The sequence below is a fragment of the Podarcis muralis genome, chromosome 17 (assembly GCF_964188315.1).
Source record: "Podarcis muralis chromosome 17, rPodMur119.hap1.1, whole genome shotgun sequence".
NCBI lineage: Eukaryota > Metazoa > Chordata > Lepidosauria > Squamata > Lacertidae > Podarcis > Podarcis muralis.
Window position 1 is genome coordinate 3,761,717 of NC_135671.1, and position 27,674 is coordinate 3,789,390.

General features: G+C 47.9%; 1 protein-coding gene across 6 annotated transcripts; it reads left to right on the forward strand.

Annotated features, from left to right (window-relative positions):
- Positions 1–429: 429 nt before the first annotated feature.
- Positions 430–27,374, forward strand: ZNF384 (zinc finger protein 384). 6 transcript variants are annotated; one of them, XM_028711520.2, is made up of 10 exons: positions 430–819; positions 4,262–4,332; positions 4,422–4,662; positions 6,093–6,423; positions 9,938–10,060; positions 17,670–17,894; positions 18,474–18,656; positions 19,456–19,534; positions 22,945–23,103; positions 23,323–27,374. In XM_028711520.2, exons 1-10 carry the CDS (start codon positions 519–521, stop codon positions 23,698–23,700), a joined length of 2,091 nt encoding a protein of 696 aa, XP_028567353.2. In that variant the 5' UTR covers positions 430–518; the 3' UTR covers positions 23,701–27,374. The 6 variants fall into 6 exon arrangements, with proteins under 6 accessions (XP_028567353.2, XP_028567355.2, XP_028567354.2 ...); XM_028711524.2 differs by having other exon boundaries at positions 688–819; positions 4,266–4,332; XM_028711523.2 differs by lacking the exon at positions 430–819 and adding an exon at positions 1,069–3,778.
- Positions 27,375–27,674: the final 300 nt, after the last annotated feature.

The window sequence follows — 27,674 nt, forward strand, 5'->3', positions numbered from 1 at the left end:
AGTACGGACCTCCGGAACGAATTAAGTTCTTAACCCGAGGTACCCCTGTACTGCACCGCCCTTTATCCGTAGATGTCGGGGCGGTTCACAACATAAAAAACACAAGCCAAAACAACAACAACAACACGCATGACAGAAGCAAGAACGAAGCAAAGCAGCGGCCTCCCCAGAGGAGGGGAAGCCAGGCCTCAAGCCCGTAGCTGAGGGAAGCCGCCCTGCCAGACCCGGCCCGCCGTCGCGCCCGCCGCCCTCTGTTTCGGAACTCCGGCTTTCGGCCGCCGTCCGCGTCACTTCCGGCGCGCGAGAGGGGGGAATCGGGATGGGCCCCTCCGTCCAGCCGTAATCTCTCCGGGCGCCCCGGAAGTTTTAGTGTCCAGGCCCCGCCCCCTGGCCCCCGGAAGTGATTGGCGGCCCCCTTTTCCGGTGAGGAGGAGGAGGAGGAGGCTGCCGTTGCCGCCACTTGGGCCAGAGCCGGGGCGCTGCCTCCGGGGGCCGGGCCGGGCGGGAGGAGCCGGGCGATGGGCAGCGGGCGGGAAAGCATGAGCGGCTTCCCTCGGCAAGGCGCCCTCTCGGGGCTGGGTCACCCGGAAACGGAAGACAAGGGCTGCCTGCTGTCCGCCTGGCTGTCCGCGGGAGCGTCGGTGGCGGCGGCGGCGGCGGGAGGAGGAGGCGGCGGAGGCGGCATCGTCGGCGGTGGTGGCTCCGGGGCTGCCCCACCTCAGCTCGCGGCCCGTGCGCCGCTGGACTCCGCGTCGGCCCGGCCGCTCTTCCCTGCCTCGGCCCGGGCAGGAGGGCGGAGAGCGAGGGGCCGCGGGCGGGGTCAGTGCCAGCGAAGGGGGCTGCCGGGGGGGGCTGCCGGGGGTCGGGGGGTTGGCAGGCCGGGGGGCGACCACGGCTCCCCGCCCCGCCGCCTTGGCGGTTCTCTGAGGCGGCGGGGCGGGTTGCTGAAGGGCTGGGGGCTCGGGGACCGGGAGAAGGGAGCCGCTTCTGGCATCGCGGTTTGGGGGGCTTCAAAAGGGGGGCGGGGGTTCAGTCAGGTTTGCGGAGGGTGAGGTGGTCGGTGCCCCTGTGGAACCTCCATGGTCAGAGGCAGCATCCTGCTGAACGCCAGAAGCTGGAGACAGACAGCATAGTGGGTAGGGGGTGCGTGCCTTCATGCCCAGCTAGTGGTGCTCTCTACAGTGGTACCTCGGGTTAAGTACTTAATTCGTTCTTAACCTGAAACTGTTCTTAACCTGAAGCCCCACTTTAGCTAATGGGGGTCCTGCTGCCGCTGCGCCACCGGAGCACGGTTTCTGTTCTCATCCTGAAGCAAAGTTCTTAACCTGGAGCACAATTTCTGGGTTAGCGGAGTCTGTAACCTGAAGCGTATGTAATCCAAGGTACCACTGTATAGGCATTTGGCCCATAGCCTGATCTGCTGGAGTTTTCCTTATGGGCTTAAATGGGTTCCTCCTTTCGCTTTTCCCCCAGGGCCAAGGGCTGCATATCCTTCCCCACCAAATTATCCTCTTATTTCAGTGTACAGCTTTGAAGTGCATTGCAATTCTTCTGCGGGCCGCACTCCGAATGCTGATAAAAAATCTTCCTCACTCCATTTCTAAGCTGTGACTTCTTGAACTGCTGTGGTTTTGTGCAGGGAGGGCATTTGGGTTACCTGAGAGCAGGTGGCAAAACAGAGTTCCAGAAAGGAGGGGTCTTGTAGTAGGTGGATCTTGCCCACTGGATAAGTTGCTGCTTTGTTTTTATATTTTCTTGTATGTTCTGGGGTGGGGGTCCTAATGTTTTTATAGTTAACGCTGGATAAACATAGCTTAGCATTGCAATATACGAGTTCTTGCTCCCCCACAATCTGAATTGTAAGCAGGGTGTTTGTATCTGCAACTTTCTGTTTCTTTTTTCCTTTGCTGGAGTCTGCCCTTAAAAGCACCTCATCTTGCTCTCTAGGCCTTTCCCGGGGCACAGGTCCTAGCTTGCAATCTGTATTGATGTATCGGATGTTAGTAGCTAGGCCCCTGAAATATGGCAATTGAGTACGCTTATTTCTGTATAAGGTACTATCCCTTCTCTGTAGCTTGTTTAATTGTCCATAGTACTTTATGGTCCAGCCTGAGTCATTAGGGCATGTCATTTTAGGAGATGAAACTTAATTTTTGCAAATTTCTTTAGTGAGGAGTCTTAAAAATAAGTTCTTGGGTGCAAGGAATTTATTTTTGTGATAGGGCAACATTTAAATTACTTTTTGAAAACATTTGTTTTATTTTATCTTCTGAAAATGTCAGGTAATATAACTGCGAATGCTTGACAATCATTTTTAATGATTTCTATACAATTTTGCACACCTACTACTTTCCAGGCAAAACTAAAATATATTAATATATTTTGAGTTCCCAGGTCCTTGCAGCTTTTTAGCACCCCTCATTTTTTGAATTTGAAAGTTGAAAAATTAAACACGCCCTCCTGAGGCATGCCCAATAAGTTTGGTTTGCTTTGAACAGTCAGTGATATCAAGAATAATGTTTCTTAATAGCTTTGTTGCTCCATACTTAATCCTTTGATGGAAACCCTTGGGAGCTCTGTAATTATAAGTTGGAGGTGAATGAAATTTGAATATGTGACAGTATGTTAGTAATTAATGTGGTCTTTCTGCAGATTGTTCTTAAATTATCTGTTTTGTCAGTAAATACAAACTTTGGTTGGAAAGTTTGTTTTGCTTTAAAGTTGCACTGGTATCCCTTAATGGGTGACTGGAGGTGAGAAAAAGATTTATTTGGCCTATCTTTGACAACAGAAATAACTTTCCCATATAATCCCATTCTAAAGTTACCACCAAGAAAGTGTGCATAGGATTGCAACCATTGTTCATCAGAGGTCATTGGGAGGCCCGTGTTGCATGTTTTGTATTAGAAAATATGTAGGCATTATCATATTGAGTAAACTTTCCATTGTGGAAGTTGTGCTGTGGTGTAAAACTCACATTTTCTCCATGTTTATTTTGGAAAATTCTGTAAAACTGTCTTTCCTTAGCTGTTGTTCCTACTTAAATTAAGGCTCAACTAACATGATTTCTTGGCAACACTCTACTGCCATGCATTTCAGATGTATAACCATGAATGATTGTGGGTGGCTCTGGACATGGCTTTAAGAAAAATAAAGCAACATTTTCCTGGCAGCTCTGTCATACAATGTAAAGGGTGTATGATGAGGTGGAACACCCAGGACATACCTAAGGATGTCAGTTGTGTTTTATAAAAAAATCACCATTGCATGTTCTGTTTGGGATATTCTTTTAATACTCTAGCTCTTGCAGTGAGGCTTTTTCAAAGGCCTCCAGACTGAAGGAAAAATTAAGATTGGGTGGCACTAATCAAGCATATCCTATTTTAGAGAGTTGTGTACTAGCAGCATGGGAGTGACTACAAACAGGGAGCCCGGACCCAGGACTTTGGCGTTCTGTTGACACATCTGGGAGAGGGGAAATGTTTTTTTATGTCCTGTTGATCTCAGAGGATTCAGAGCTAAGAGACGTATCCTTTGGCTGAGCAAAGTCAGCAGAACATTTGGGCCATGTGGCCCCACCTCATTGCATCCCAATGGGCTGAAGCGAATGAGACCTCTTTCGAACTTCCAGTATTCAGCAATCATTAATAGACTTCAGAATGATGAAATGCAGGCTTCTTTATCTGCTGCCTGTGTCCTCAGTTGCTAGGGATTGTTCTGCAGTTCTGTCATCCAAAGTTCTGCACCAAGGAAGGTGTTCGTTTTGTTTAAGATTTTGGTAAGATTGCAACCATGCGCATCTGTGCAACATCTCCCTTTCTGTATTTTCTTTGTCATCTGGGCAAATTTTCAGGAGAAAAGCGAGAGAAACATGAAGGTCCCTCCCCCCCCCCCCCCCGCGCCTGCCATGTTGGTCTGAGTAGCACAAAATTCTCATCTTTCTATGAAGCCCATGGGTGGGATTCAACTAACAACTCCTATTAGCTTAAGAGAGCTTCACCCTCCTTCCTCATCCTCCAAAATTGTCTCAGGCGGATGTTGGGAGAACCCCCAAAGCAGTGCACTGGAAGGAAGAGTGAAAATTTTGGATAATTTGGAACATCAGAGCATATTAGCAGCCCCCAAATTGCTTAGCCAGGTCATGGAGTGTCAGGAGTAGAGTTGGGGCTGTCTTGAAATAAGAAAGTCGCTGTGTCTCAGTAGTAACGTAGAAAGGTTCCCTGGTTTAACATCAACCCTTCTCTGTTTTTATCTCCCCCAGCTAGAATGGAAGAATCTCACTTCAACTCCTCTCCATATTTTTGGCCAGCAGTGCCCACAGTCTCAGGACAGGTAAGGAGTAACCAAGTAGCAACATGCTTCATGCAGTGTTTACCCCGTAGCTATTCTAAACTCTTCCCCTTTCCTCCTTCCCGCTGTAGATTGACAACAGTATGTTCATTAACAAGATGAAGGAGCAGCTCTTGCCCTCAGAGAAGGGCTGCGGTCTGGCTCCTGCCCACTATCCCACCCTACTGACTGTACCCACCTCCGTGGCCCTTCCCACCAACATTTCTATGGATTCTGACACCAAGCCAGAACAGCTTACTCCACACAGTCAGGCTTCTGTGACGCAGAACATCACTGTGGTGCCTGTGCAATCTGCTGGGCTCATGACAACAGGTGAGAGGATTGGGAGGGTGCCGTAGCAGTGGAGGGGTGCAGCTCAAAGAAACTGTGTTTGGGCCATTCTTGGTCAAAGAGCAAGGCTAATCCTTGTCTCAGATGGTAGAAAAAGAAGAGCATGCTGTCCGAACGCACAGTATGGCCTGAATGCTTCTGTCCCATAAAATACCTAACTATCTACTTGTTGCTAGATGAATGTCTCGGTTTCGGTCCTGTACAGTGGTACCTCGGAAGTCGAACGGAATCCATTCCGGAAGTCCTTTCAACTTCCTAAACATTCAGAAACCAAGGCGCGGCTTCCGATTGGCTGCAAGAAGTTCCTGCAGCCAATTGGAAGCCGCAGAAGTTGCACTGGACGTTCAGGTTCCAAAGAACGTTCTCAAACTGGAACACTAACTTCTGGGTTTGCGCTGTTTGGGAGCCAAAACGTTCAACTCACGAGGCATTTGGGATCCAAGGTACGACTATATTGTAGGTTGTTTGTGTCTTTATTACACCCTTCCTCTGAGAAGCACAAAGTATCATATGCACAGAGGTCTACAAAAGTTGTGTTCACCAGCTCCATGCCTCTCGCCTATTTGGCTGGGGATGGAGGGGGGAGTTTGCATCTCAGTTCTGAAGGTCAGCCCAACTGTTCTCAGGCAGCAATGTCAAGTTCTCCTTATACAGTTTTCCTGCCCAGAAGCAGGAAAAGCCTGGAAAAGGAGGTCCTAGTTAGGCCATGGGTTGCCCAAGCTCTTTGGGTTCTTTTGGCATGCAGCTGTCAACAATCCACAGCCATCCTCAGCTTTGGAGCTGGGCAGGGTTGGGAGGTCACCAGCAAACGATCTCCACCTACCATTGCAGCTTCACAATTGAGAGCACGGCTGGGCAATAATCTAGTTTTCAATATCGTGATATATCACCAGCTAAACATTGCAATATACTGATATATTGGTGTCTGAAATAAGAATGGAGCAATGTAGAGGCATTGGCTGGCTGCACGGTTTCCCCCACATTGTGATTTTTGCATCACACACACACACACACACACACACACACACACACACACACTGATTCACAATATATTGCCAGGTCCAAAATAATGAAACCAGTATCATGATATGGACTTGAAACAGGTTTTGGGGTGATATATCAATAGATCACCCAGCCCTAATCAAGATAAATGCTGGCCATTTGTCGTGCTTGCCAAAAAAGAGCACCGCAATCATTGTGGTGGTGAGATTTGTTGAAACCCAACATCCAGTGCTTTTCCTCTCCCCACTCCCCTTTATCCTCGCAGCAACCCAAGTCCTAGTCCGACTCTAATTACTGCAGCATATGGAATGCCTTATGTGGCAGAACCGTTAAATGTGCAAGTCCTCCTTTCCTTGGACATCTTGAAAGATGGAGTTGGGATCTGACCCTTCCCTTTTTCCTGATTGCAGGTCCCGGCCTGGTGATCACTTCTCCCTCTGGGTCTCTGGTGACCACAGCCTCTTCCGTGCAAACCTTTCCCATCTCTGCACCAATGATTGTCTCAGCGCTTCCCCCTGGCTCCCAGGCAACTCTCCAAGTCGTACCCGACCTTTCCAAGAAGGGGGCCACAGCTCTTTTGGAGGGTGGGGCAGCCGGTGGTGCTGGAGGTATAACCCCCAAAGCTCCTCGTGGTCGGAAAAAGAAGCGGCTACAGGAATCTGGCCTGCCAGAGATGAGTGACCCTTTTGTGTTATCAAATGAGGATGATGAAGACCAGCACAAAGATGGCAAGACATACAGGTGTGGTTATGGGGCTCAAAGTTGCATATGGGCAGCTAGTGTGCACTTTGAATTTTAGACTTCATTGGTTCTGGTTTAATCATGGTCTTGGCAGAAGGGAAATAAAGAGTTGCGGTAGTGTTAGATGAGGGACACCAGAGAAAAGCTTACCTGTCTGGTCTTGAGGAACACACGTTTGGCTCGTGAACCAAAAGTCATAGCATGGCTCAAGGGCCACTCTGGAATTAGCAACAAGATGAGCAACCAATCCTGGAATAATTGAATAAATAGTTAATTACAGAAATAAAAGATTAGTTACGGAAGCAGCATTCAGATAGGACCAGCAAGTATTTGAGTCGATCTCTAGAGGATCAGGACATATGGAATGAGAAGAAGCAATGTGTTGGGGACAGCGATAGATGCCAGAAATGCATTGCATCCCTTATAAGGCTTTCATAGGGGATGCCATGGGGTGGTGGTTGTTTTTTGCATCTGTCACTAAAAGGTAGATATTCTTCAGGAGAGAAAGACAAAAGAATTGGAAAGGGAAAAGAACCCAAGGCACAGGTGTTGCCTATTCTAAGATGGTGGGAGATGCTAAGAATCAGGAGGTTATCCTCTGGTCTAAGGTTTCTTGGGCTTTCCTTTGCTGCAAGTTTGTGATAGGAGAACTGGGGTAAAACAAAGCTTTTGTAGATCACTTTAACATCCCCTTAACTGGAGAAAGAACATGAGGCTATGCATTCCATTAGAAACCAAAACACAACAAAAGTTATAAAACAGAGATGTAGGAGGAAAAACTGGAGGGGGAAGTGGAGAAAGAGGATTGGGGGCTGGGGAGGCAAAGCTACCAATATCTGGACTGACCTCAATCGGATGAGCTAAAACAGGACTTTAAACCCCACTTTACTTCTCATAGATTTCATACTTCAATGAGGGGTTTGCCCAGATCAGTGGGGGTGGAGGGTACCTAGAGAGCTAGTAATATCTTAAGTTTTTCTGCCACAGATGCTGAGTGCAAAGGTTTGTTTAGTGCAAAACGAGTTTTGTCTATACATCATGAGTAGAGGTTCCTAGCTTTGATGGATGCTAATGCATGCTAACGTGTTGAATGGTGGTTGTAGTGTCTGACATACAGAGTTTTCCTTTGCCAGAACTCTAAGCAGGCTTGTTAGTGATTACACCCTAGGTTGGTTAGGGACCAGACCAGGAGGAAAGTATCTGCAGATTTTGGAGTTCTCGTACCTCTTTGCAAAACTGGTAAAAGAGTCTCTTGGAAGTGAATGTGCTAAAGAAGGAAATCATGGGGCTGCTTCCTTATTGTCTTGGGTGCCTTAGCTTAAGCTTAACATCTCAGCCTAAATGGAGATTTGAAGTCAAATGTGACCATGGGAAAAGATTGGGAAGTTGATTTCCTTGATAACCATGGTTGTGTCCTTCTAATGCTTGATTGGTCTGTTTGTTGCCAGTGAAGGTGCCCAGACAGAAACAAGTTGCCCTCAGTTCCCAGGATTATATTTCATTGTTAAAATAAAGTATTGGACTCTTGAGAGGCTAGTGCAAATTGCCTGGGGCTATAATTTTATGCTGAGAGCACCTTTAATTCCATCTGCTGCAAGTCTTGTGTAAATATGAGATACCGAATAGTCATACTTTCTTTGTCCTAGGGTGGATTCTGAATATTTGATACTTGTAGTTTCAGTATATTGGCATAGCTGAACTATTGCTCTGACTGTTCTGTAATTCTGAGGAATTTGTCTCTCAAATAGCAATTCCAGTTGTCTCTTGTGCCGAGCTCTTGTAACATGTGGTGTGGCTGAACAGGTTGTGCTTGTGTGGGGGTGTTTGCTGTCTGTACTACAGGGTTCTCTTCCATGTATGTAAGATGGTCTTGCATACTATATTTATTTTTACTAAGTAGCATTAAATAGTTTGCTGGAATCCAGGATCATTATGGTGCATTGGTACAAGCCAGCTCATTTTGTCTTGAACTTGTGCTGAGGAGTGTTCTTAGTTCTGTTTTTCCGTGCCCTGTTAGTTTTGCGACTGAATTCAAAGCAGAATTTGTGCTGCTGGCACTCTATCCTTTTACTTCCATTGTTGACTTCTGTAGCTGGTGAGGGCTGCTGTCCTAGTTTGCTTATTAGCGTCTCTCAAGTGTTTCCAAATGATAATGGCTTGGCTTGTCCTCTGTGGCCATAATCCAGCAAAACTATACGACTACATTGGGGCAAGGCGGCAACTTGTAGTTTCTTAAGGTGCTTATAGTAGTTTATTAGGAGTGTTGAAGAAGCAAATTGCTTTTCAGAATAAAATGGATTGTTTCTTCAGTATTTGTCATTTCTACCAAAGAAACTTCTTACTCCTTGCTCCAGTGCAGTACAAAATATGGAGCCTCTGACATTGATCAGATGATCAGGTGTGATTGCACAGCACATTCTCATTGACAACGTTCCGGCTATTCAAGGAGCAAAGGCATTAGAATGTTTTCAGCCCAACTTTGGTTAAAAAGGGGGAATGTTGCCAATTCTGCTGGGTTAAAAACTTGAAAGCCCTTGAGGGACAGGCTGAAGAATGGTGAAAGGGGTCAAGGGAGAGGAAGCCCAGAAGCAAAGTGGCTGATGGAAGAGTGCAGAGTTGGTGATGGATTGAGAAATCAGAGGCTGAGGGAAGAGCAGGTAAGGGAGGAATGGCCTAGTGAGCAAAGAAGTCTTGGAGTTGCGGGAAGAAAGGGCTACTGAAAAAGAGAGATATCTCAGCATCAAGGGAGAGTATGTGGCACAGGGAAGGAAGGCGGGAGTGGTTAGAGCAGTGTTTCCCAAACTTGGGTCTCCAGCTGTTTTTGGACTACAATTCCCACCATCCTTTACCACTGGTCTTGCTAGCTAGGGATGATGGGAGTTGTAGTCCAAAAACAGCTGGAGACCCAAGTTTGGGAAAAACTTGTGTTAGAGCAAACAGAACAAAGAAGCAAGCGGGCTAGAAAGTTGCAACTTAAGGAAGCAACTATTATGGGTTGGGTATAATAAAAAGGGGCAGCAGGGAAGAACCAAGGACAAAGTAAGATGTAGGGGATAAGGAAGCAGATGCGCAATTGAGCTTTCAGAGTCTGGGGCAATGGGATTGCTAGACCCTGATAGGCCTGCCTGCACCTTTTAAGAATCGCATAGGAGGTGAGCTCTGTCATTTGTGACTTACTATCACTGCAGCATTTCACATGACCCTACTAAGGGGACAAGGACAGACTAGAAGTAGTGGTGGCAGATTGGAGCTGCTGTCCTATAGAAGGGAAGCTTAAAAGGGTTGGCATTGCTGTAACAGGATAACTGCTGCCTACGCGGGTTCGTTGGATCTTTTCTCTTAATCTGTACCAATTGGACCCAATCTCTGGCAGCAAGTACTTCAGCCCAATTTATAAGCTAATATTCTGTGTTGGGTGTGAGATCTCCACCACCAATTGTAACTGATTTTTCTCCCAACTATATCCCCCCTCCACTAAACTTTGATTATGAAAATCTTCCTCTCTGTTGACCAGGATCCCTGGGGAGCCTAGAACTTCATGGTTTGCAGGATGTGCTGGCTGCGTTAATACTTGGTATAGTTGTCAGAGCTTGGACTTCCCAGCTTCTGGTTTCGTTCATGGAAAAGATCACTTCAAGTTAGTACTGATATTCAAAACTGTGGTTGTTTCTGAGTGTTTATTCAAGCAAAAATAGGCGCTGATGTTTTGGGATTGTCAGATCTTGAGAAGGTGCTGCAGAATACAATTATAGTAGCAATAGCCTTTGGGTGGGGGGAGACTTTCAGTTACCTACAGCAGTTTGGCAGCGAAATGCGATGCCCAGTGTTCTCTGTGTGCCTAAAGGGCAACAGCGTGAAGCTATTTAATTCAGTAAACAGTAGAACTTTTAACAAGATCTCATGTTCAGAAGTGTTTCCACCCAGGCTGATAGTGCATTCATAGAAGGGTCCCTTGAAAATATTCCAGTAGACCTAGCCTCTTACTGGCCACTTCCTCTTTGATCCCATTCAAGGGGGCTTTGGATGTTGGGACATCTTGCCCACTTGACCATGACACAGAGCCTTGGCTTTAGTCTCTGGTGTATCAGTGACCAGTTCTGAGACCTCGTCATTGCTGGGCAGGCGTGTACAGTTGAGGTTGCAATGGCCTAGGCAAAGTCCCAACTGGACCTGACAACTTTTGTGGTCCTTTGAGGTCTGAGGATGGGGAGAAGACAAAAGGCTTGGGATTAAGTCACTGTGTAGCCGAAGAATACTTTGCAGCCAGGGAGCCCTTTCATTTACAGATCCAGCAGCTCATCACATGGTGAAACAGCAAGAGTTCTAGTTGTAGAAGCTCCAGATACCCTCTGTGCCATGTAACTACCACCCATCGCATCCTCTAGGCTACGTTTGGTTTTTCTCATTTATACAGTCCTTACGATGAGGCAGGGCGGAGTAGTTTTGTTGCCAGACATACACGGCTATTTCCCCAGAGCCCTCTCGTCACTGCCTCCTCCTAATGGGACATGGTTACGTTATATTCAACCATACCCAACTCTGGGCCAAAGCTGTGGGTATCAAGTGTAGGCAGATGCTCCCCTCTGTTGGAAATGAGTCCAGTTTGTGAGGGTGTCAAAGTCCGTCCTGTTGAAACACTTTGAAGAAAGATGGTTCTGAGCATCCACAGTTACAATGGGAGCAGACTGCTGCTGCAGCCAAGGACTTATAATGAATGTTAAGTCGTGAAGCAGGTCGTTGTAGCAGCATACAGAGGAAGGGGTTGAGCAGGCAGAGCCTCAAAATGGCGCCAAGAAATCATTCTCTATCCAATAATCATTTCTGTAAAACACTGCAGAGCTAGGCAAGAACTATATTTGATAAAGATTGATTTCTTGGCACCACTGTGAGGCTGTGTCTTATCTTTTGCAGTTTTGGTACAGCCTTTTTTATTGTCCTTTTTCGCCGTAGAGCATCATGGGGCCATATGGTATTGCATTGCTGTTGGGTCCTTCCCAGTTCTTGTGCATCTCCAGCTTGAGGGCTGCCTTCACATAGTGAAGTGTGGATGCCTGTCTGAGAGGAGAAGGTGCATGCATGATGGTGGTGCTGAAGCGAACATAAGAGCTCTTCTGGATCAGACCAAAGTCCTGTCTAGTCCAGCTGATCTTGTGGGAAGTCTAGCAGTGAGGCATCGGTGCTATATCCCTCTCATGCGTATACACTTTGTATAGATTCGCACAAATGCATTACTAGGGCTGCCATTACCAGGATTTAAAAGGCGGAATTGACTTCAGGGTTGGGGGGGGGTTCTCCGAAAGGCAGCACTTTGTCCTGAATCTTAGGCAAGTCAATCGAAAAATCACAACCCTAGCCTTACAATATTGGCAATTTTATTTTTGATTCCTTTCCTAATGATCCCTGACATGGAATGTCATTTTCAACACTGTTGTACCCTCAGTTGTCTTTTTCATTGATTTATCCAACCCAATCCGAAATCGCTTTCCTAGGCAATCACCCCACCTGCTAACATGGACTGAACATTTCTCATTTCTCTCAACCTCTTTATTTTTATTACCCTGAACAATTTACTGTTCTCAGCAAATTTGACTACATCACTGCTTGCCTCTAGCTTCAGATGAATGAGCTTAAAACCACAGGCCCCGATGCAGGTCCTTTGGGGACCCCACTGATTAAATTTCTCTGTTGTGAGAACAGTCTACTTATTCCACTCTCTGCTTCCTGTTCTTTATCCTATGGCGGCTAAGTTTCCTCCGGAGTCTTTGGTGAGGAATTTCTAAGAGGGCATAATCCAGTGTGAGTTACTCCGTTGATTTGACATTGACTCCCTGCTCCTCTTCACATGGCCGTGTCCCCAAGCTGTTTGAGAGTTCACCAGCTGGAAGGAAGGAATAGTGTTAAGGGCACCTAATACTCCTTTCATTGGAGCCTCAGGGCCTGCTTCCAGTCATCAGTGCATGCTTGTGTGTGATATCTGTGGGTTCCAATGCTACTAACTGCAGGAGATTTAGGCTTCCGTTACCATTTTGATAGGGACACGGGTGACGCTGTGGGTTAAACCACAGAGCCTAGCACTTGCCGATCAGAAGGTCGGCGGTTCGAATCCCTGCAACGGGGTGAGCTCCCGTTACTCGGTCTCTGCTCCTGCCAACCTAGCAGTTCAAAAGCACATCAAAGTGCAAGTAGATAAATAGGTACTGCTCTGGCGGGAAGGTAAACGGCGTTTCTGTGCACTGCTCTGGTTCACCACATGACCCAGAAGCTGTACGCCGGCTCCCTTGGCCAATAAAACGAGATGAGCACCACAACCCCAGAGTCTGCCACAACTGGACCTAATGGTCAGGGGTCCCTTGACCTTTTTACCATTTTGATACTTCTTTTATAGTGCACTCACGCAGCTCTTCTCAGCATTTGTTGAAGGGGTGTTGCGTGTTTGGGCTGTCTGAGCCTTTCCCCACTCCACCCAGTATGGTTCCCCAACTTAAGGCACTTGTTCTTGAACCCTGTTGCAGCTTGATTCCTGGTGCTAGTGGGCATGTGACTGGCAGCGTTCAAAATTCGCCAGGTACATTTTGCACCTAGCTATCAGCCACTTGCGACCAAGTGAGGATGCCCGGGTGCCAGGAGGGCACCTGACATCTCCACCATCTGGAGCTGCATGCCTGGGGGTCCTTGGATCTTGCCTGTTTTCACACAGTGGCAACACATCCTTCGGAATTCTATTAGCGGTATTTTATCTGCACGATCGGAACAGATTTCAGGAACCAAAACGTCGTATTGAAAAATGCGACTTTTGTGCCGTCCGGCCCCAAAATGGCAACTAGATATTCCGTTTTGGCGACAGTAACCCTGGTTTAAGGAGCCATTGGGCGCTGAGTTTCTAATACTGGTGCCTGGATATTTGACACCACTGGTTTGAAGGTGGTACTGCCAGACTACCAAATGGTTTTAGCTTTGTTTGCCAGATCAGCTTGTTTAGGCATGCATGTGAATGAGAGAATATATTCAGAGTACAACCCCCAGCTTCTGCATTTGCAGGGGGGGGGGGAACAAACAAGAAACCCGCAGCACTTGGAAATTGATGATGTGGTGTAATGTTTGATTTTGGCAACTATTTGCATTCTGTGGTTGGCTTGGAAAGACGGATTCAGTCAAGAGCAAAGAAGAGCTCAGTGCTTAAAAAGAGTTGCCGATTCCCAAGTATGCGCTGAGCGTTGAGTTTGGCACGAGTTTTGAGTCAGTAAATCCCCAGGTCGGATTTCAGTAAGCTCAATTTTCTAGCCTCTTCTCTGAAATACGGAGGACATGGAACCATTGGAAGGATGATCTATGCGGCTGCTTTGAGCATTAGATTTTGAAAAGGATGCTACCTTTTCACAGTGCAGCACTAATGTTCCTTCTCCGGCTTGTATGAGTTAATAACTACTATGACAGCTGTGGGTGTATATGCTTTCTCTCAGTCCCAGCATAGAGATCCATAAATCCTGAAACAGGTCCTTGCTGAGTGCCGCTTATTCTGGCATTGACTCGCCGAGATCTCAAGCTGTGTCTTCCTCAGCCTTGCTGCAGGGTTGGACTTGGGGACCATTTGCATGTAAGGCATGTATTCCCTCACTGAGCTAGGGAGGGACTCTCCCAGAAGGAGATGTTCCTGTGAGCTTTTCAGCCCAAGTGAAGTGTATCCAGGCTTACATTTTTCGATATTGTTCATATGCTTCTAGAGGGGAGAACCAGTTAAGTGTAGGTACGTTTTTCTGAAAGTCAGAGAGCTAGAGAAACGTCTTCGTGGTCCCTGGATGAGCTGCAAAGGAGTGCGTGTTGGTTTTGACTTCATGCTCATGGCTTGCCTTACTCCTTGCTCTCAAAAGCACTTCCCTGTGGCTGACCGAGGTCATTCCTGCATGTTGAATTGTTTGCAGGCGGCTTTGCAGAAGATTTGGGTGAGTTCGTAAGCAGAGGTCCCTGCGCTGAGAAATAGGAAAGCACAACATGTAGAAATATCTACGTTGGGGTCATTGTTCCCTGTTTAAGATCTGAAGTGCCCCACTTTGTTCTTAAAAACAAAATGTGTACGTGTAATAGCGCATTCTTTTTCATCTACGGGATTAGAAATGTCCCGCTTTCCTATGGTGATTTTCTATCACTGTTTTATAAGTGGAAAACTTTGCCATGATATTCCCTCTACTGGTCTTCATTCTTCTAGCAGTGTGTGGTCGGGATCTCGCACAGCGATCCTGCCTGCTTTAAGAGGCAGAGATTATTATGGCAACCTTTTAGAATGCGGTTTTGAGAACCTCACAGAGCTTTCTGAATACCGAGGAAGGAAAATTGGGGAGCTTTTAAGACCAGCTTTTTATGTAATGGCTAACAAAAATTGGGAAGGAAAGTTGAGACTGAAAACCCTCTTCTTTCTCTCAAAGCAGCTACTTCTGTCCTTCCCTTGTTCTCCTCAGAGGAATGCTCATGCAAACTTTCCTAGAGGCCAGCTCCATTTCAGCTGGGTTGCTGAAGACTGTTATGCTGGGGAAAATGAGTTAACAGCTTAGCTATGACAAGAATTTTCTATCTATAGGAAATCCAGTTGTGAGATCTTGACACTCAAACCTGCAGAGAGTGGCATTTCATGTGAGGCTCCCATTTTAAAAAAGGTTTTGCATAATCAAAACCATCTGTTGAATTTTACTAGACACCAGACATTTTTGTTGTTTTTTTTTTTAAAAAGAAGTTAATCGTAGAAATTCAAACCAAAGCCTTGTGTCCGGGCGGCTATTTTGGGAGGGGTGAGGGGTTGGAGCTCTAGCCAGTCTGGGAAAGCCCTGCTTTAATTGCATAGAAAAGGGAGCGTGCCAGTTCATACATGAACTATTTAAAAATCTATCCGAAAAGGCAAGCAATAGATACTGTTGGCAGAGTGAAATACAGAGAGCGTTGCTTCATTAATGCCATGTGCTCATGGGCCATGCAGTACCATTCTGCTTTCACAAACGGTCTGAAAAAGTACTACGTAAAGACATGCAATCTGTTATTGTCATTTATTATTATTTATTAAATTTGTATACCGCCCTATACCCACAGGTCTCAGGGCAGTTCACAGGATAAAATCACAATATAAAATCGCAAAATACATAATAAAAACAAAAGCAACCCTATCCCTCCAACATATTTTAAAAGGGCATTGGATGGTAATCAGCCCAAGGCCTGGTTAAAAAGGAACGTTTTTGCCTGGTGCCTAAAGGGTTAGGGCCAGCGAACTTCCCTGGGGAGAGCATTTCGCAAACAGGGAGCCACTGCAGAGAAGGCCCGTTCTCCTGTTGCTACCCTCTGGACCTCTTGTGGAGGAGGCATGCATAGAAGGGCCTCAGAAGATGATCTCAGGGTCCAGCAGGTTCATATGGAAACCTGTATATGAACTCTGAGTTCTGTGTTATTATAAAATTGTCTCTGCCATATGAGAAGACAGTTAGGGATTTAAAATGGGAGTTGTTGTTTCGGTTTGTTACTGTCTCCTTTTATCATGTATTTCATAAAATAAAATTTTAATACGTAAAAACATATTTTGATATTTTTATTGAAATAAAACGTTTAATTAAATAAATAAAACGTAGAATGAGACAATGAAAGGGCGGCCTGTATATCATGAAGCAACAGTTCTCTTCCCACCAGTCAAAGCAGAATGAGAAGGAACGTCTGAGTTATGGTCACATGACTTTCCTGAACATGTGATCTTCCTTGTGAATAATGTGCTCCTACCTATAAAGCATATCTGAGCCCTTGCATGGTGAAGGTGGGGCTATGAATAAGGAAATCCTTAGTTTAAATCTTGTCTCTGCCTTCCCTCAACTCATTAGGTAGCCATAGTCCAGGCATAGGCAAACTTCGGCCCTCCAGATGTTTTGGCCTAGAACTCCCATGATCCCTAGCTAATAGGACCAGTGGTCAGAGATGATGGGGATTGTAGCCCAAAACATCTGGAGGCCGAAGTCTGCCTATGCCTGCCATAGTCACTCCCATTGGCAATATGAGGCTGATACTGACCAACTTTACCCTGTTGTATCTTACAAAAAACCTGCAATGTGTGAAGTTCTTTTAGAATATGTGCATTATCTAAATGTTAGGTTGTTATTGATGATTATGGCATTTAAAAAAGATATGTTCTGTTGTTAATGAAATGTAAGTAAGCAACATTTACCATCCAGTAGTAGGGGATATCCCAGGTACTAAGATGATTTCCAAAGGTTCCCCAATCAATCAGCTGTAGAAAAGGAGCAGTTTGTGTGCCATCCTTTTCATAAGTGAACTGCAGCCCCTCTAGTCCTGGGATTGTGGCTATTTCCTCCTGAAAAGAGGGGGTGTCTTATAATTTTTAATGCTTACCTAGGCTTGGGAATAGGTTAGAGATTAGCTCTTTGGTTTGGGAAAGGCAAGTGACTGTTCTAACACTATACGCCGTGGATTCAGATTGCGTTGTTGATTAAAATCAGCACTCAGTTCTACAGAGCAGAGAGCAATTGCTTGTATCATGGCATCTCAGTTTGAATCCATTCTGGGTATCTGTGTCGTGGTTTCTTTAGCTCCACATCCTAGGGCACTGGGGAGGGGAGTGGGGAGCCGGGAGCCCGGGGCCAAATGCAGCCTTCATGTCCTCTGTCCACCGCTTGGACCTCTGCCCAGGCCATGCCCAGTCTTCTGACACTTCTCAGTGACCTTGCTCTGAGCTAATGTCAAAGCATTTGACTTTTCTGAGTAGTTTGCACAGAGTTTAATGTGCAGAGTTGATCACCCGAGGTAGATTCACCCCAGTCGTTGCGTGTGCGAAACGAGGTCCACTCATGCAATAGGACTTCCTTCCTCTCTTCCCTGTGTGCCCCCTAAATCTGCTCTGGAAGGCTGGGGGTGGGGGCTCTCAGAACAAGTTTGTGGGGGGGGCACACTTGGGGAGGAGAGAGTGGAAAAGTCTCGTTGTGTGAGCGGACCTTTCTCCCTGTAGTGCTATGTTGAATCTCCCTTAATTTTGCCTGGGGGGCCCACCCAGAACGTCCCCCATGATGGAATATTCCCACCCCTGCCCCAGTTGAAGTGTAGCTTATTGTAGATCCGCTTCACCAAAACTGAATTAGGGAAAAACAGAATTTGGGGGTGGAGGAGGTAGCCCTTGGGGGTAGCAGCAACCTTCTAGCGAGCAGTGGATAGGTATCCTCGCGCACGGGTGTGTGACCCTGTCTCTTTCGCCCTCGTCCTGGTCTCAGGTGCCGGATGTGTTCCCTGACCTTCTACTCCAAGTCGGAGATGCAGATCCACTCCAAAACCCACACGGAGGCAAAGCCCCACAAGTGCCCTCACTGCTCCAAGAGCTTCGCCAACAGCTCCTACCTGGCCCAGCACATACGCATCCACTCGGGCGCCAAGCCCTACACCTGCAGCTACTGCCAGAAGGCCTTCCGCCAGCTCTCCCACCTACAGCAGCACACACGGTAAGGGCCGCGAGGGCGGGGAAGCCTTCCGCGCTGCATGTGCTGCCGGCATCTTCGCATGAGGCAGGTGCCCGTTTGGGGGAGACTGCTCAGGGCAGCGTTGACATTGACTGCCAGTGGTTCCCCCGTTAGTGCATTGAGCAGAAGGTACTCCTCCGTGTGTGCTCTCTAGCACTCTCCTAAAGAGCCGCCTGGGGCAAGTTGAGGGGGGCTGTTTAGCCGTCCAAGACAGGCATTCCTCTGTGATCCGTGGGAGACTGAAAGCTGTAGGTCAGGACTGGCAGCCTCCCCAAACGGCACTTCCTGAGCAGCCGCCCCTACCCCCCAAGCCCACCCCAGCCCCGGGGCTTCCCAAGCACCCACATCTGCCAGCCCGGTTCTCCTCTCTCTGACCTCCTGGTGCAGCTAGCGCTCTTGGCCTTTCGTTCTTTCTTTGCTGGGGGCAAGAGCGCTCCTTGGTTTCCCCTCCCCTGTCGCCAGGCAGCATGGCGCCGTCCCTCGTGTTGTCCTTGCTAGCCAGCTGGCGGTCATATCCCAACTGCTGCCCCTGCTCCTCCTCCTCCTCCTCCTCTTCGGCAGGATCCACTCCAAGCTCCACACGGCGATTGTCAAGCCGCACAAGTGCCCTCACTGCTCCAAGAGCTTCGCCAACACGTCCTACCTGGCCCAGCACCTCCGCATCCACTCGGGGGTCAAACCCTACACGTGCCGTTACTGCCAGAAGGCGTTCCGCCAGCTCTCCCACCTACAGCAGCACACACGGTAAGGGCCAAGGAGGCTGGGGGCCCAGCCTGGCCCCCCGTGCCGTCAGCATGCACCTTTTTGGAGCACGCACGCCAAGCATGCAGAGTGGGGGGGCGCGGGGGGGGGGAGGCGGACCGGCCCCGTCAATCGCAAGGGAGCGGCCCACCAGAGAGGATGGAGTGAGGGCTGCAGAAAGGACAACTGACCAGGGGTGGGCAGGGGCCTGCCCTGGGGAAGTCTCCCTTGCCCCCCACACTTTTCCCCCAGGGGGTCACAGAGAGAGAGAGCGGGAGGCAGACACGGGTCATTAGGGGCCCCGACCTATGGGAAGGCGGAGGGAGGACAGGAATGGGAGCAAGGGTGTGGGGAAGCTTCCATTGGATAAGAAAGGGGAGCCACTTCCTTTAGCAGTTTTGGCCTGGCATTGGGGGTGGTTCTTTCGGAAGCCCGGTGAATGGATCTGTGGGCCTGTCCTTGGGCGCTGTGGAGGGCCTGAGCAGAGATCTTGCTCTCCAGTCCCCCTTGGCACGGCCGCGGGTGACTGTGATACCGGTGAGCTTGCCTTTTGCCCAGGAGCTGCTTGTCCCTCTTCTTTTGTTCTTGCACGATCTTGCATGCTTCCCCCGCCCTTAGCTAGCTCAAGTCGAAGGAGAAAGGGTTTGCGACACGGGGCTCACACGAGAGAAGTGAACGAATAAGCCTGGTGGAGGGGAGTTCACCTCTTGCTTAGCTCATCTGTAGGGCTTGCTGGGAGCAGGGTTCTGTTTCAGCGTTTCTCCTGCTCATCTTCCCTTTGCGCTTTCCCTTTCTGCGGCAGGATTCATACTGGAGACCGGCCCTACAAATGTGCTCACCCTGGGTGCGAAAAGGCTTTCACGCAGCTCTCCAACCTGCAGGTAAGGTGGTGAAATTGCTTCATACTCCCTTTCGAAGTATGGCACTATATGGTCCTTCATCTCTCCAAACCAGAGCAGGAAGGAGTTGTGACTGGAGAGCGTTAGAAAAGAAGGCATCTCTATATCTGTTCATTCCTCGAGTGCAGGATCTGTGGGTGTGACCAGGGATGTGTTGAGAGCATGGAATGAGCAGGAAGTTGTTTACTGGGGGGGGGGGGGCGTTCATCAGAATTTAAAAGAACTGTGAAAATATTGAAATCCCTGGAGTTCTTTTTGGAGGGTGGGCTGGGGATAAGACAGCTCCCATTGATCTCAGTGGGTCCTAAGTTCAATCAGTTTAGACTGCTTTTGTGGATAGCTCAGTTGCTTAGAGCGTGGTGCTGATAATGCCAAGTTTGCTGGTTCAGTCCCCGCATGGGATAGATGCCCTGCAGGGGATTGGACTAGAGATTCTTTGGGGTCCTTTCCGATTCTATGATTCTCTGATCCCAATATTAGTAGTTTTAGTACCGATATTGCATAAAATTAATGAAGTGTTCACTAGACATTGTGCAATAAATGGAACAGACCAGTTTTATCCTACTGCAGGCTTGCAATTCTGAATCAAAATAAGCAGCCTGAAGAAATGTGTGTGTGTGTGTGTGTGTGTGTGTGTGTGAGAGAGAGAGAGAGAGAGAGAGAGAGAGAGAGAGAGAGAGGGAGAGAGGGAGAGAGAGAGAGAGAGATGGAAGTCTAAATATCTGTTAAAGGACAAGGCAAGGATGTTCACATGTGGCTTTTTTCAATTACTGTGGTGCAGTCTGATTTGGTTGCTTAAGTAATCGTGGGAAGATCAGTGGTTGTTGCCTGTCAGAGTAGGTAGATAGCTACATCTATAAAAATTAAGATGTTCCTATCAGTATGAATAGTGACAAATCTGAATGCTGAATTCAGAACAGCTGCCATTGCTTCCTGTGAACCGTGTGTGTGTGTGTTTGTGTGTGTGTGTGTGTGTGTGTGGAATATGCTTCTTAACTTGACTACATATGAATTTTAATGGCTTGGGGGGACGGGGGAAGCATGCATTGCAGAATACAAATTCTAAAAATTAAAGGCTTTGCTTGAGGATTTTGGAAAGGATAGCTTAGGGTGTGCTTGCGTCCTTTTTATGCTGAACAGACCTGAAATGTGGTATGAGTTTGGAGCAGAGAAACAAAGAAGGATGGGATAAGGGAGAAGGAACATTGGGTGGGATGGGGAAAGAGATGGGTAGATGGAGAACCTCGTGAAGTGCCCAAGTTTGAACTCTGGACACAGCAATTTAAGCAAGGTTTAATTAACCTGTCTTCATAGGCGAAGGGCCTGGAGCCCAGGAAACAAAACTGGATGCTAAATCCCAACACACTGGCCGCTTTCTTGGTTACTGCATATTTAACCTGATAAGTTAAATATTTCTCAAAGTCGTTTTCAGAATATTTTAAACGAGGGCGGGTGGTTCAGTTAGCAGCCTCTTAATGAAATACCATATATAACTAATCCCATCTTTGCCAATGCTAGCGTCAAGAAGAAAAGGAGACGGCTCTCCTCTCTTTGCCATCTGGTGCATTTAGGTCCACTTCACCCCCTTGCAATGCCCCACACCTTTGTGGAAGAGATTCTACACCACTCGCCCATGATGGCAGCAGAGAGAAGAGGAGGAAGGACAAGTCAACTCGCACAACTTTAGATAGTTGCTCAAAGTCTGCTAAGCGACAGCTGATCTCTCCTAAGTGGAAGTGTGGGGCAAAGTAAGGAGATGAGGATCAGCAAGACTCTGAAGCCACTATTACTTACCTTGGCCTCTGAGAAATGGAATAGAGACAGTAGGGAAAGGGCGAATGGGTCTTTTAACATGGCACCACAATAAGAAGCTAGGTTTTATCAATATAGCTTCTGCCGTGTGTACATATGTGGATAGAGAGAGCCAGTGTGGCATAGTGGTTAGAGTTGCAGACTAGGACCATGAAGACCTGGGTTCAAGTCCCTGCTCAGCCTGCCAAAGAGATCACTTATGATCTTTGTCCAGTCACTTATTCTCACTTCTTCTGTCTCACAGCCCTGAGCTTCAAGGGCTTGATAAATGAAAGTAATGGTGGGTGGGTTGGGGGTACAGTGGTGCCCCGCAAGACGAAAAACCCGCTAGACGAAAGGGTTTTCCGTTTTTGAGTTGCTTCGCATTACGATTTTCCCTATGGGCTTGCTTTGCAAGACGAAAACGTCTTGCGAGTCTTGCGAATTTTTTTCGCTTCCCCCCCCTTTTTCTAAGCCGCTAATAGCCTTTTAGCCGCTAAGCCTTTAATAGCCGCTAAGCTGCTAAGCCGCTAATAGCGCTAATCCGCTAAGCCGCTAATAGGGTTGCTTCGCAAGACGAAAAAACCGCTAGACGAAGAGACTCACGGAACGGATTATTTTCGTCTTGCGAGGCACCACTGTACCATGTTTGCAGCCTTGACCTCGGAGGAGGGTGGAATATAAATGAAGCAAATAGCATGCTTATGTCTTAAGTATAAATGAAACCTGCATTGGTTTCATATCACTTTGGGTTCCTTAAGTGCAAAGGCAATTAACCGAGAGGCCAGTTCGCATATGTATGGCTGTCCAAAGCAAGCATAAATCTCTGGCTGTAGAGTATGTCGCAGGTTCAGTATGTCAGGTCAAGAGCAAGCTTGAAGTCTCAGATGCATAGAGATTTGAAGGACCTCTGTGGAATCAAGACTTGGAGCGCTTGTTCTTGAGCTTGGAATTCTGGGGTGACTACCAGCTAACTTGGCCTTTCTCAACCTTGGGCCCTCAGATGTTGTTGGACTACAATACCCATCATTCCTTGCTGCTAGGACCAGGGGTTAGGGATGATGGGAGTTGTAGTCCTACATCCTATATGAAGAATCATGTTCCTCCCTACAGAGAAGGAACTTATCACGGTAAGCACCAGCGTTTGCATCTGGGGACATGGGCGTAGCCGGGGGGGGGGGGCAGAGGGGCAGCTGCCCCCCTCCAGTCAAGTGAAATAATGAAAACACTTAGCTAACTGACCAGTCATGTTGGTTCTGCCCCCCCAAGTCCTCCCCCCCAAAGAAATCTTGGCTACGCTGATGTCTGGGGACCCTTAAATAATCTGAGAGCAGAATGGGCAGGGGGTCCATCTTCTGCAATTACCCCTGCGGCATCATCTCTCAGCCTGCTCAAGAAGATTCCCCCGACCCTCCAGACCAGATTTTGGGGTTGCACAGGAAGAGAGGGGGTGATCAAAAATGGCCTCCTCCTCTTGTTCCACTTACAGATTCCTTCCAGACTGTTATTATTGGGCTCCACCCTCGTTTCTGACTCATCAGTAGTGGGGCTGAAGTCTAACTTTAATCCACTCCCCTTCTCTCTCCTCTCACGCTCTGCAGTCCCACAGACGGCAGCACAACAAAGACAAACCATTCAAGTGCCACAACTGCCACCGTGCGTACACGGACGGCACCTCTCTTGAGGTCCACTTGGCCACCCACACGGTCAAGCATGCCAAGATCTACAACTGCTCCATGTGCAATCGGGCTTACACCTCAGTAAGTACCATCCTGTGTTGGCTGGGTGTGTGTGTGTGTGTGTGTGTGTGTGTGTGTGTGTGTGTGTGTGTGGAAACCAGGTGGCAACTGATAGGTCTTGGCAGTTCTTTGGAAAGAGATTCCCCATGGCTTCTCTGTTAGTATGAAGGAGATAATTGTCCTGCCTGTCTTCTGTCTGTCTGTGTCTGGTTTTTATTTTCCATCTCTCTTCTGTTACAGGAGACATACCTGATGAAGCATATGCGGAAACACAATATCCCTGATGCCCAGCAACAGGTGGCTGTGGTCCAAGCCCAGGTGCAGGCCCAGGTCCAAGCCCAAGTTCAAGCCCAGGTCCAGGCCCAAGTTCAAGCCCAGGTCCAGGCCCAGGCTCAGGCTCAGGCTCAGGCTCAGGCATCGCAACAGCAGCAGCAGCAGCAGCACTTCCAGTCGCAAGGCGGCGGGGCAGCCGGAGGCCCGTCTGGAGACAACCCTCCCAACCCGCCGCCCCAGTGTTCCTTTGACCTTTCCCCTTACAAGACTTCAGAACATCACAAAGACATCTGTCTCACGGTTAGCACCAGCGCCATCCAGGTGGAGCATCTTTCCAGCTCCTAGAGACCCTGCTAGAGGGGAACGGGGGAAAAACTCCTTGCTCGTAATCTTTGCCTGAGGGCATTTCTGGTGCGGCGGCCTCCCCTCGCGCAGCAGCCTCTGGCCTCTTCTTCTACAGCTTCCCTTTGGGTGGGCGGGGGGAACGGGAAGCGTTGGCTGTGTCCCCGTAGCGGCTGCCCCTTGGCTCAACCATCCGTGCTTCGAGGCGCAACCACGGCACGTCCTAGACGGGAGGGGAAAGAGCCCGCTACCTGTGAGAGGGGGTCCTCGGCTTCAGGAAGCATCTTTGGTTTGTCCAGGGAAAGCCCCCGTTTCGGTCACTTTACGAGACGAAAGGAGAACGCCCTTTGGTTGCCTAAGTGAGGTGAAGCTGTTTGAAGGAAGGGGCTGCAGCAGCGGTTGGCCGATGGCGGATGAACAAGGGCAAGGGAGCCTCTGGAAGCTTTCCCTTGGGTGGGGAGCGGAGAGCGCTTGCTCTTTTCGTCTCCCCTCCTTGCAAAGGGGAGGAAGAATGGCTGCTCCAGTTCTAGGTACCAAATGTGCCCACCTTGCAGAAGTGTAGGCAAAAAGGGGGTGTTGCAGAGGGTTTGACCTCTACCGGCCGAATCACATGCCGCAGGTGGCTGGCGTTGAGGTTGCAAGCCTTGCTTTCCAACCAGATGCAGAAGTAATGGGGGGGGGGGAGAGTCTCAGCCCCCGTTGCAACAATAAGCCTGCTGCAGATAATAAGATGAAAGTCTGAACCAAAACAAAATAAGCAGCTGGTGGTGACAGTGCCAAAATGAAGCCTCCGAGAGGAGGGGAGGTTGGGGGCTGGGGAGGCCACCCTTCTGACTTCTTCCCTCCCAGGATCACGGGCCGCACCCCCAAAAGGGAGACCTTTCTGAGGGGCCAAGGGGAAAAGGAACTGCTGAGCTGCTCCTTGCTGCAACATCATCCAAATGCTTCCTTTGCTCTCTCGATCGCCAAGAAAAAACTGGAAGGAGGTGGCTGCGGTGCCAGCAGCACACAGACAGCAAAGCAGCGACTGAATCTTGCAGAGGGCGGACAGTGGAGAAGAGGGGAGACGATGGAAACAGCCGCTCACACAGAGAGAGAGAGACCAATGAAAAAAGGGGGGGGAACCCCAAGCATAGACTCAAACTCCCATTGAATTTAAATATATCTATATATATATAAATATATATATACAGATAGATAGATATATCTATTCACACCCCAGCCCCATTTGGCCTGCTCTGTCCTTGCTGTAACTGTTTCTATCTGTGTTTATAAAACGCATTATCCTTGCGCACTTTTATTTTTCAATCCTTGATTTATGCCCTTTCTTGCTCTCACCAACTTCCATGTTACTTCCCCCGTTTTCTCTTCTTCTGCTCTCGCCATCTTCCAAGTTATTTCCCCCGTTTCCTCTTCTTCTGCCCCCGCCCCAATCTCTCTCTCTCTAATCTTGTGGTTTCCTATGCCATCATTTCAATTTTCCTAGTTATCACTTGAATCACAGAAGAAGGGAAGGAAGGGGGGGGGGAGCTGATTGGAATTTGAGCAACAACAAGGAGAAGATCCCTTACGGGCATGTGAATACCGCAAGGGGAGATGGGGGGGGGGGGGGAGGTTGTAAGGACTGTGCTTTTTTTATATAAAAAAATAATACTGGTGCATAAAAGAGAAATTGGTTCAGATGCTTTTCTATGTGAATGAAGAGGTACTGGGAATCGTTGGCAGTAGCTGCATGCGCAAGGCCAAGAGTATGGGGATTGCATGTTCTCCTCTCATCCATGAGAGATCCGCCAAGCAGGAACATTGCAAGCCACCTTCTATGCAAACTGCTCTTGCTTCCCTGAGTGCAGAAAGCAGCTTCTGCTTGAACACAAATCCATAAGTGACCTGATAATTCTTGGGATGGACTGGGACTGAAAAATAACCTTCCCCTCCCCACCCACCTCCAATGGGCCCCACGGAGCCCCACTGAGACTAAAAGGTGCATTGACATTTCAAAACTGAGGTTGGGCTCCAGGGACTGTGATGAATTTGGAAGTGTGTGTGTGTTGTCTCTGTTGTCAGACGTGGTTGCGAATATCCTAACAAAAGTGTCATGCGCGTACGCTCTGTGTGTGTGTGTGTGTGTGTGTGTGTGTGTGTGTGTGTACACGAACATGCACATGTCTGGCTGAATCCTACACTTCCTTCTCCTTGGAGTGTGAATTACCTGGGCCTGATAATATATGTCTTGGTTGATCATGGTTGCTAACATTGTTGGAGCTGCAGGAATGGTGTGTCCTCTTTTATTTCCATGTACCAACTTCCACATGCCAGCCATAACCTTGAGTTAGTAACTAAAGTTGTTGTATGTGAATACCCACGCAGTGTTTCAGCATAAGAGTAATTCCAATTCCTCCCAGAAAGATTGGGGCAGATCAACACTTTTGTGAGCCACAAATGAGGCAGTGTTGCCATTTCCCTAACACAGCAGAGTCTAAGGCTGTGTACAGACCATAACCGAAGCATATGAGAACACTGTCCGAGCCGGTGGCACCTATATTCATGTCTCCCCGCTCCCCAATTATGCTCAAAAGGTTTGTAATTGGCAAAACTTGTTTGACCACAGAGGGGCAGCGTATGAATGTGTGTACCATGGGCAAGATTGGAACACTCTTGTATGCTGATTTCAGGTCTTTGAGAAAAATATCTGTGCACTGCTTTCAGCACACTTAAGGAGTCAAATAATGTGCCTTGGAGATGGACACGAATTCATTTTGTACATGAGAACGCAAACTCTTTCATGCTCCAACTTCCGGGGCTTGTTTAAACTGACCTTTCGACTCATCCACCAGGTTGAAGCAGCTATCTCAGTCTCCTCACTCCTCCACGAGGAGGTGACCGTGGAGTGTACATTGAGAATCCTGTTTTCCAAGCGTAGAAACAGCCAGTGTCCTTAATCTGATGTGGGCCATTGAGATAAAGAATTGGACAGGGCTGAGAGTTGCTCATGGTTCCAGATATTGAAGCCTTCGGGGGGGGGGGGGGGAGTTGCAAGAATTTAACCTACCTGTTGGTCCTGGAAATTTAACAGGACATGAGCTGGGGTAAGAGCACCACAGTCCATTTGGCAATCATAAAGCACCTTGCGTATGTGGGCATCTTCCCAGACTGGCCCCCCTTTTCTGCACTCCCCTACCTTGGCTGTAGTTGCTGTTTCAGTCAGCATCCCCACCTCCTGAGCTGCACCAGAGAGGGGAGAGATCTGAGGGAAATGGGTAGTGGGAGCCGAGAACACAGCGTTGCTTATGGTGAATAGAAAAGCGCTTCTCTGCAGACACAGTGTCAAAAGTAGCCAATGAAAACACATCAAGTCAAGAAATGCCAAATGTTCCCAATGCTGGGCAGTGTTCATGCTTTTTCCGTCTTCAGTAAAGAAAGAGTACCAGTGGAATTCGGGTCACTGAATATTAAGGCAACCATTTCCTGTTTTTGCTCGTACCTCGTTAAATCTCAGCATCAGTTCAGTGTAATTTTCACTTCTCTCAAAAGACCTTCCGAGTTGCATTTCCCAGAGGGAGAGGGGTATTTTAAATTTCAAACTTTTAATATTGCATTAGATCTTTTTGTATTTAATTTCATTACCTTTTTTTTAAAGAATAAACTCCGAAAGCCCTCTTAACCTTCATGAGACCAAATTTATGTGTGGTTGAATTTTTAGCGATTGAAATGGCTGGAAGGGGTGCTGTAATCGAACCATCCTCTAAACTGAACGTGGTTTTTTTAAAAAAAGCTTCAGAAATTGTGTTGTTCGTGCCCCTCTTTGTTCCTAAACATTAGAATGTTCACACATATTCCCAAACATTTTGTTTGTCTTCATACTGCTTTCATTATTATTTTTCATACTGCTTTTAAGTGCCCATAAATGCCAGAGAAGGTAGATGAGATGGCTGTATCATTTGTTGTTACTGTCAGCAAGTGTATGTATGTATTTATTT

Excerpts from the sequence above, each read along its gene's own strand:
- ZNF384 (XM_028711520.2), top strand. The coding sequence starts at position 519 with ATGGGCAGCGGGCGGGAAAGCATGAGCGGCTTCCCTCGGCAAGGCGCC. Across the intron at positions 10,061-17,669 it reads CATGGAAAAGATCACTTCAA|GTGCCGGATGTGTTCCCTGA; the intron begins GTTAGTACTGAT and ends TCCTGGTCTCAG. Across the intron at positions 19,535-22,944 it reads CGCAGCTCTCCAACCTGCAG|TCCCACAGACGGCAGCACAA; the intron begins GTAAGGTGGTGA and ends CACGCTCTGCAG.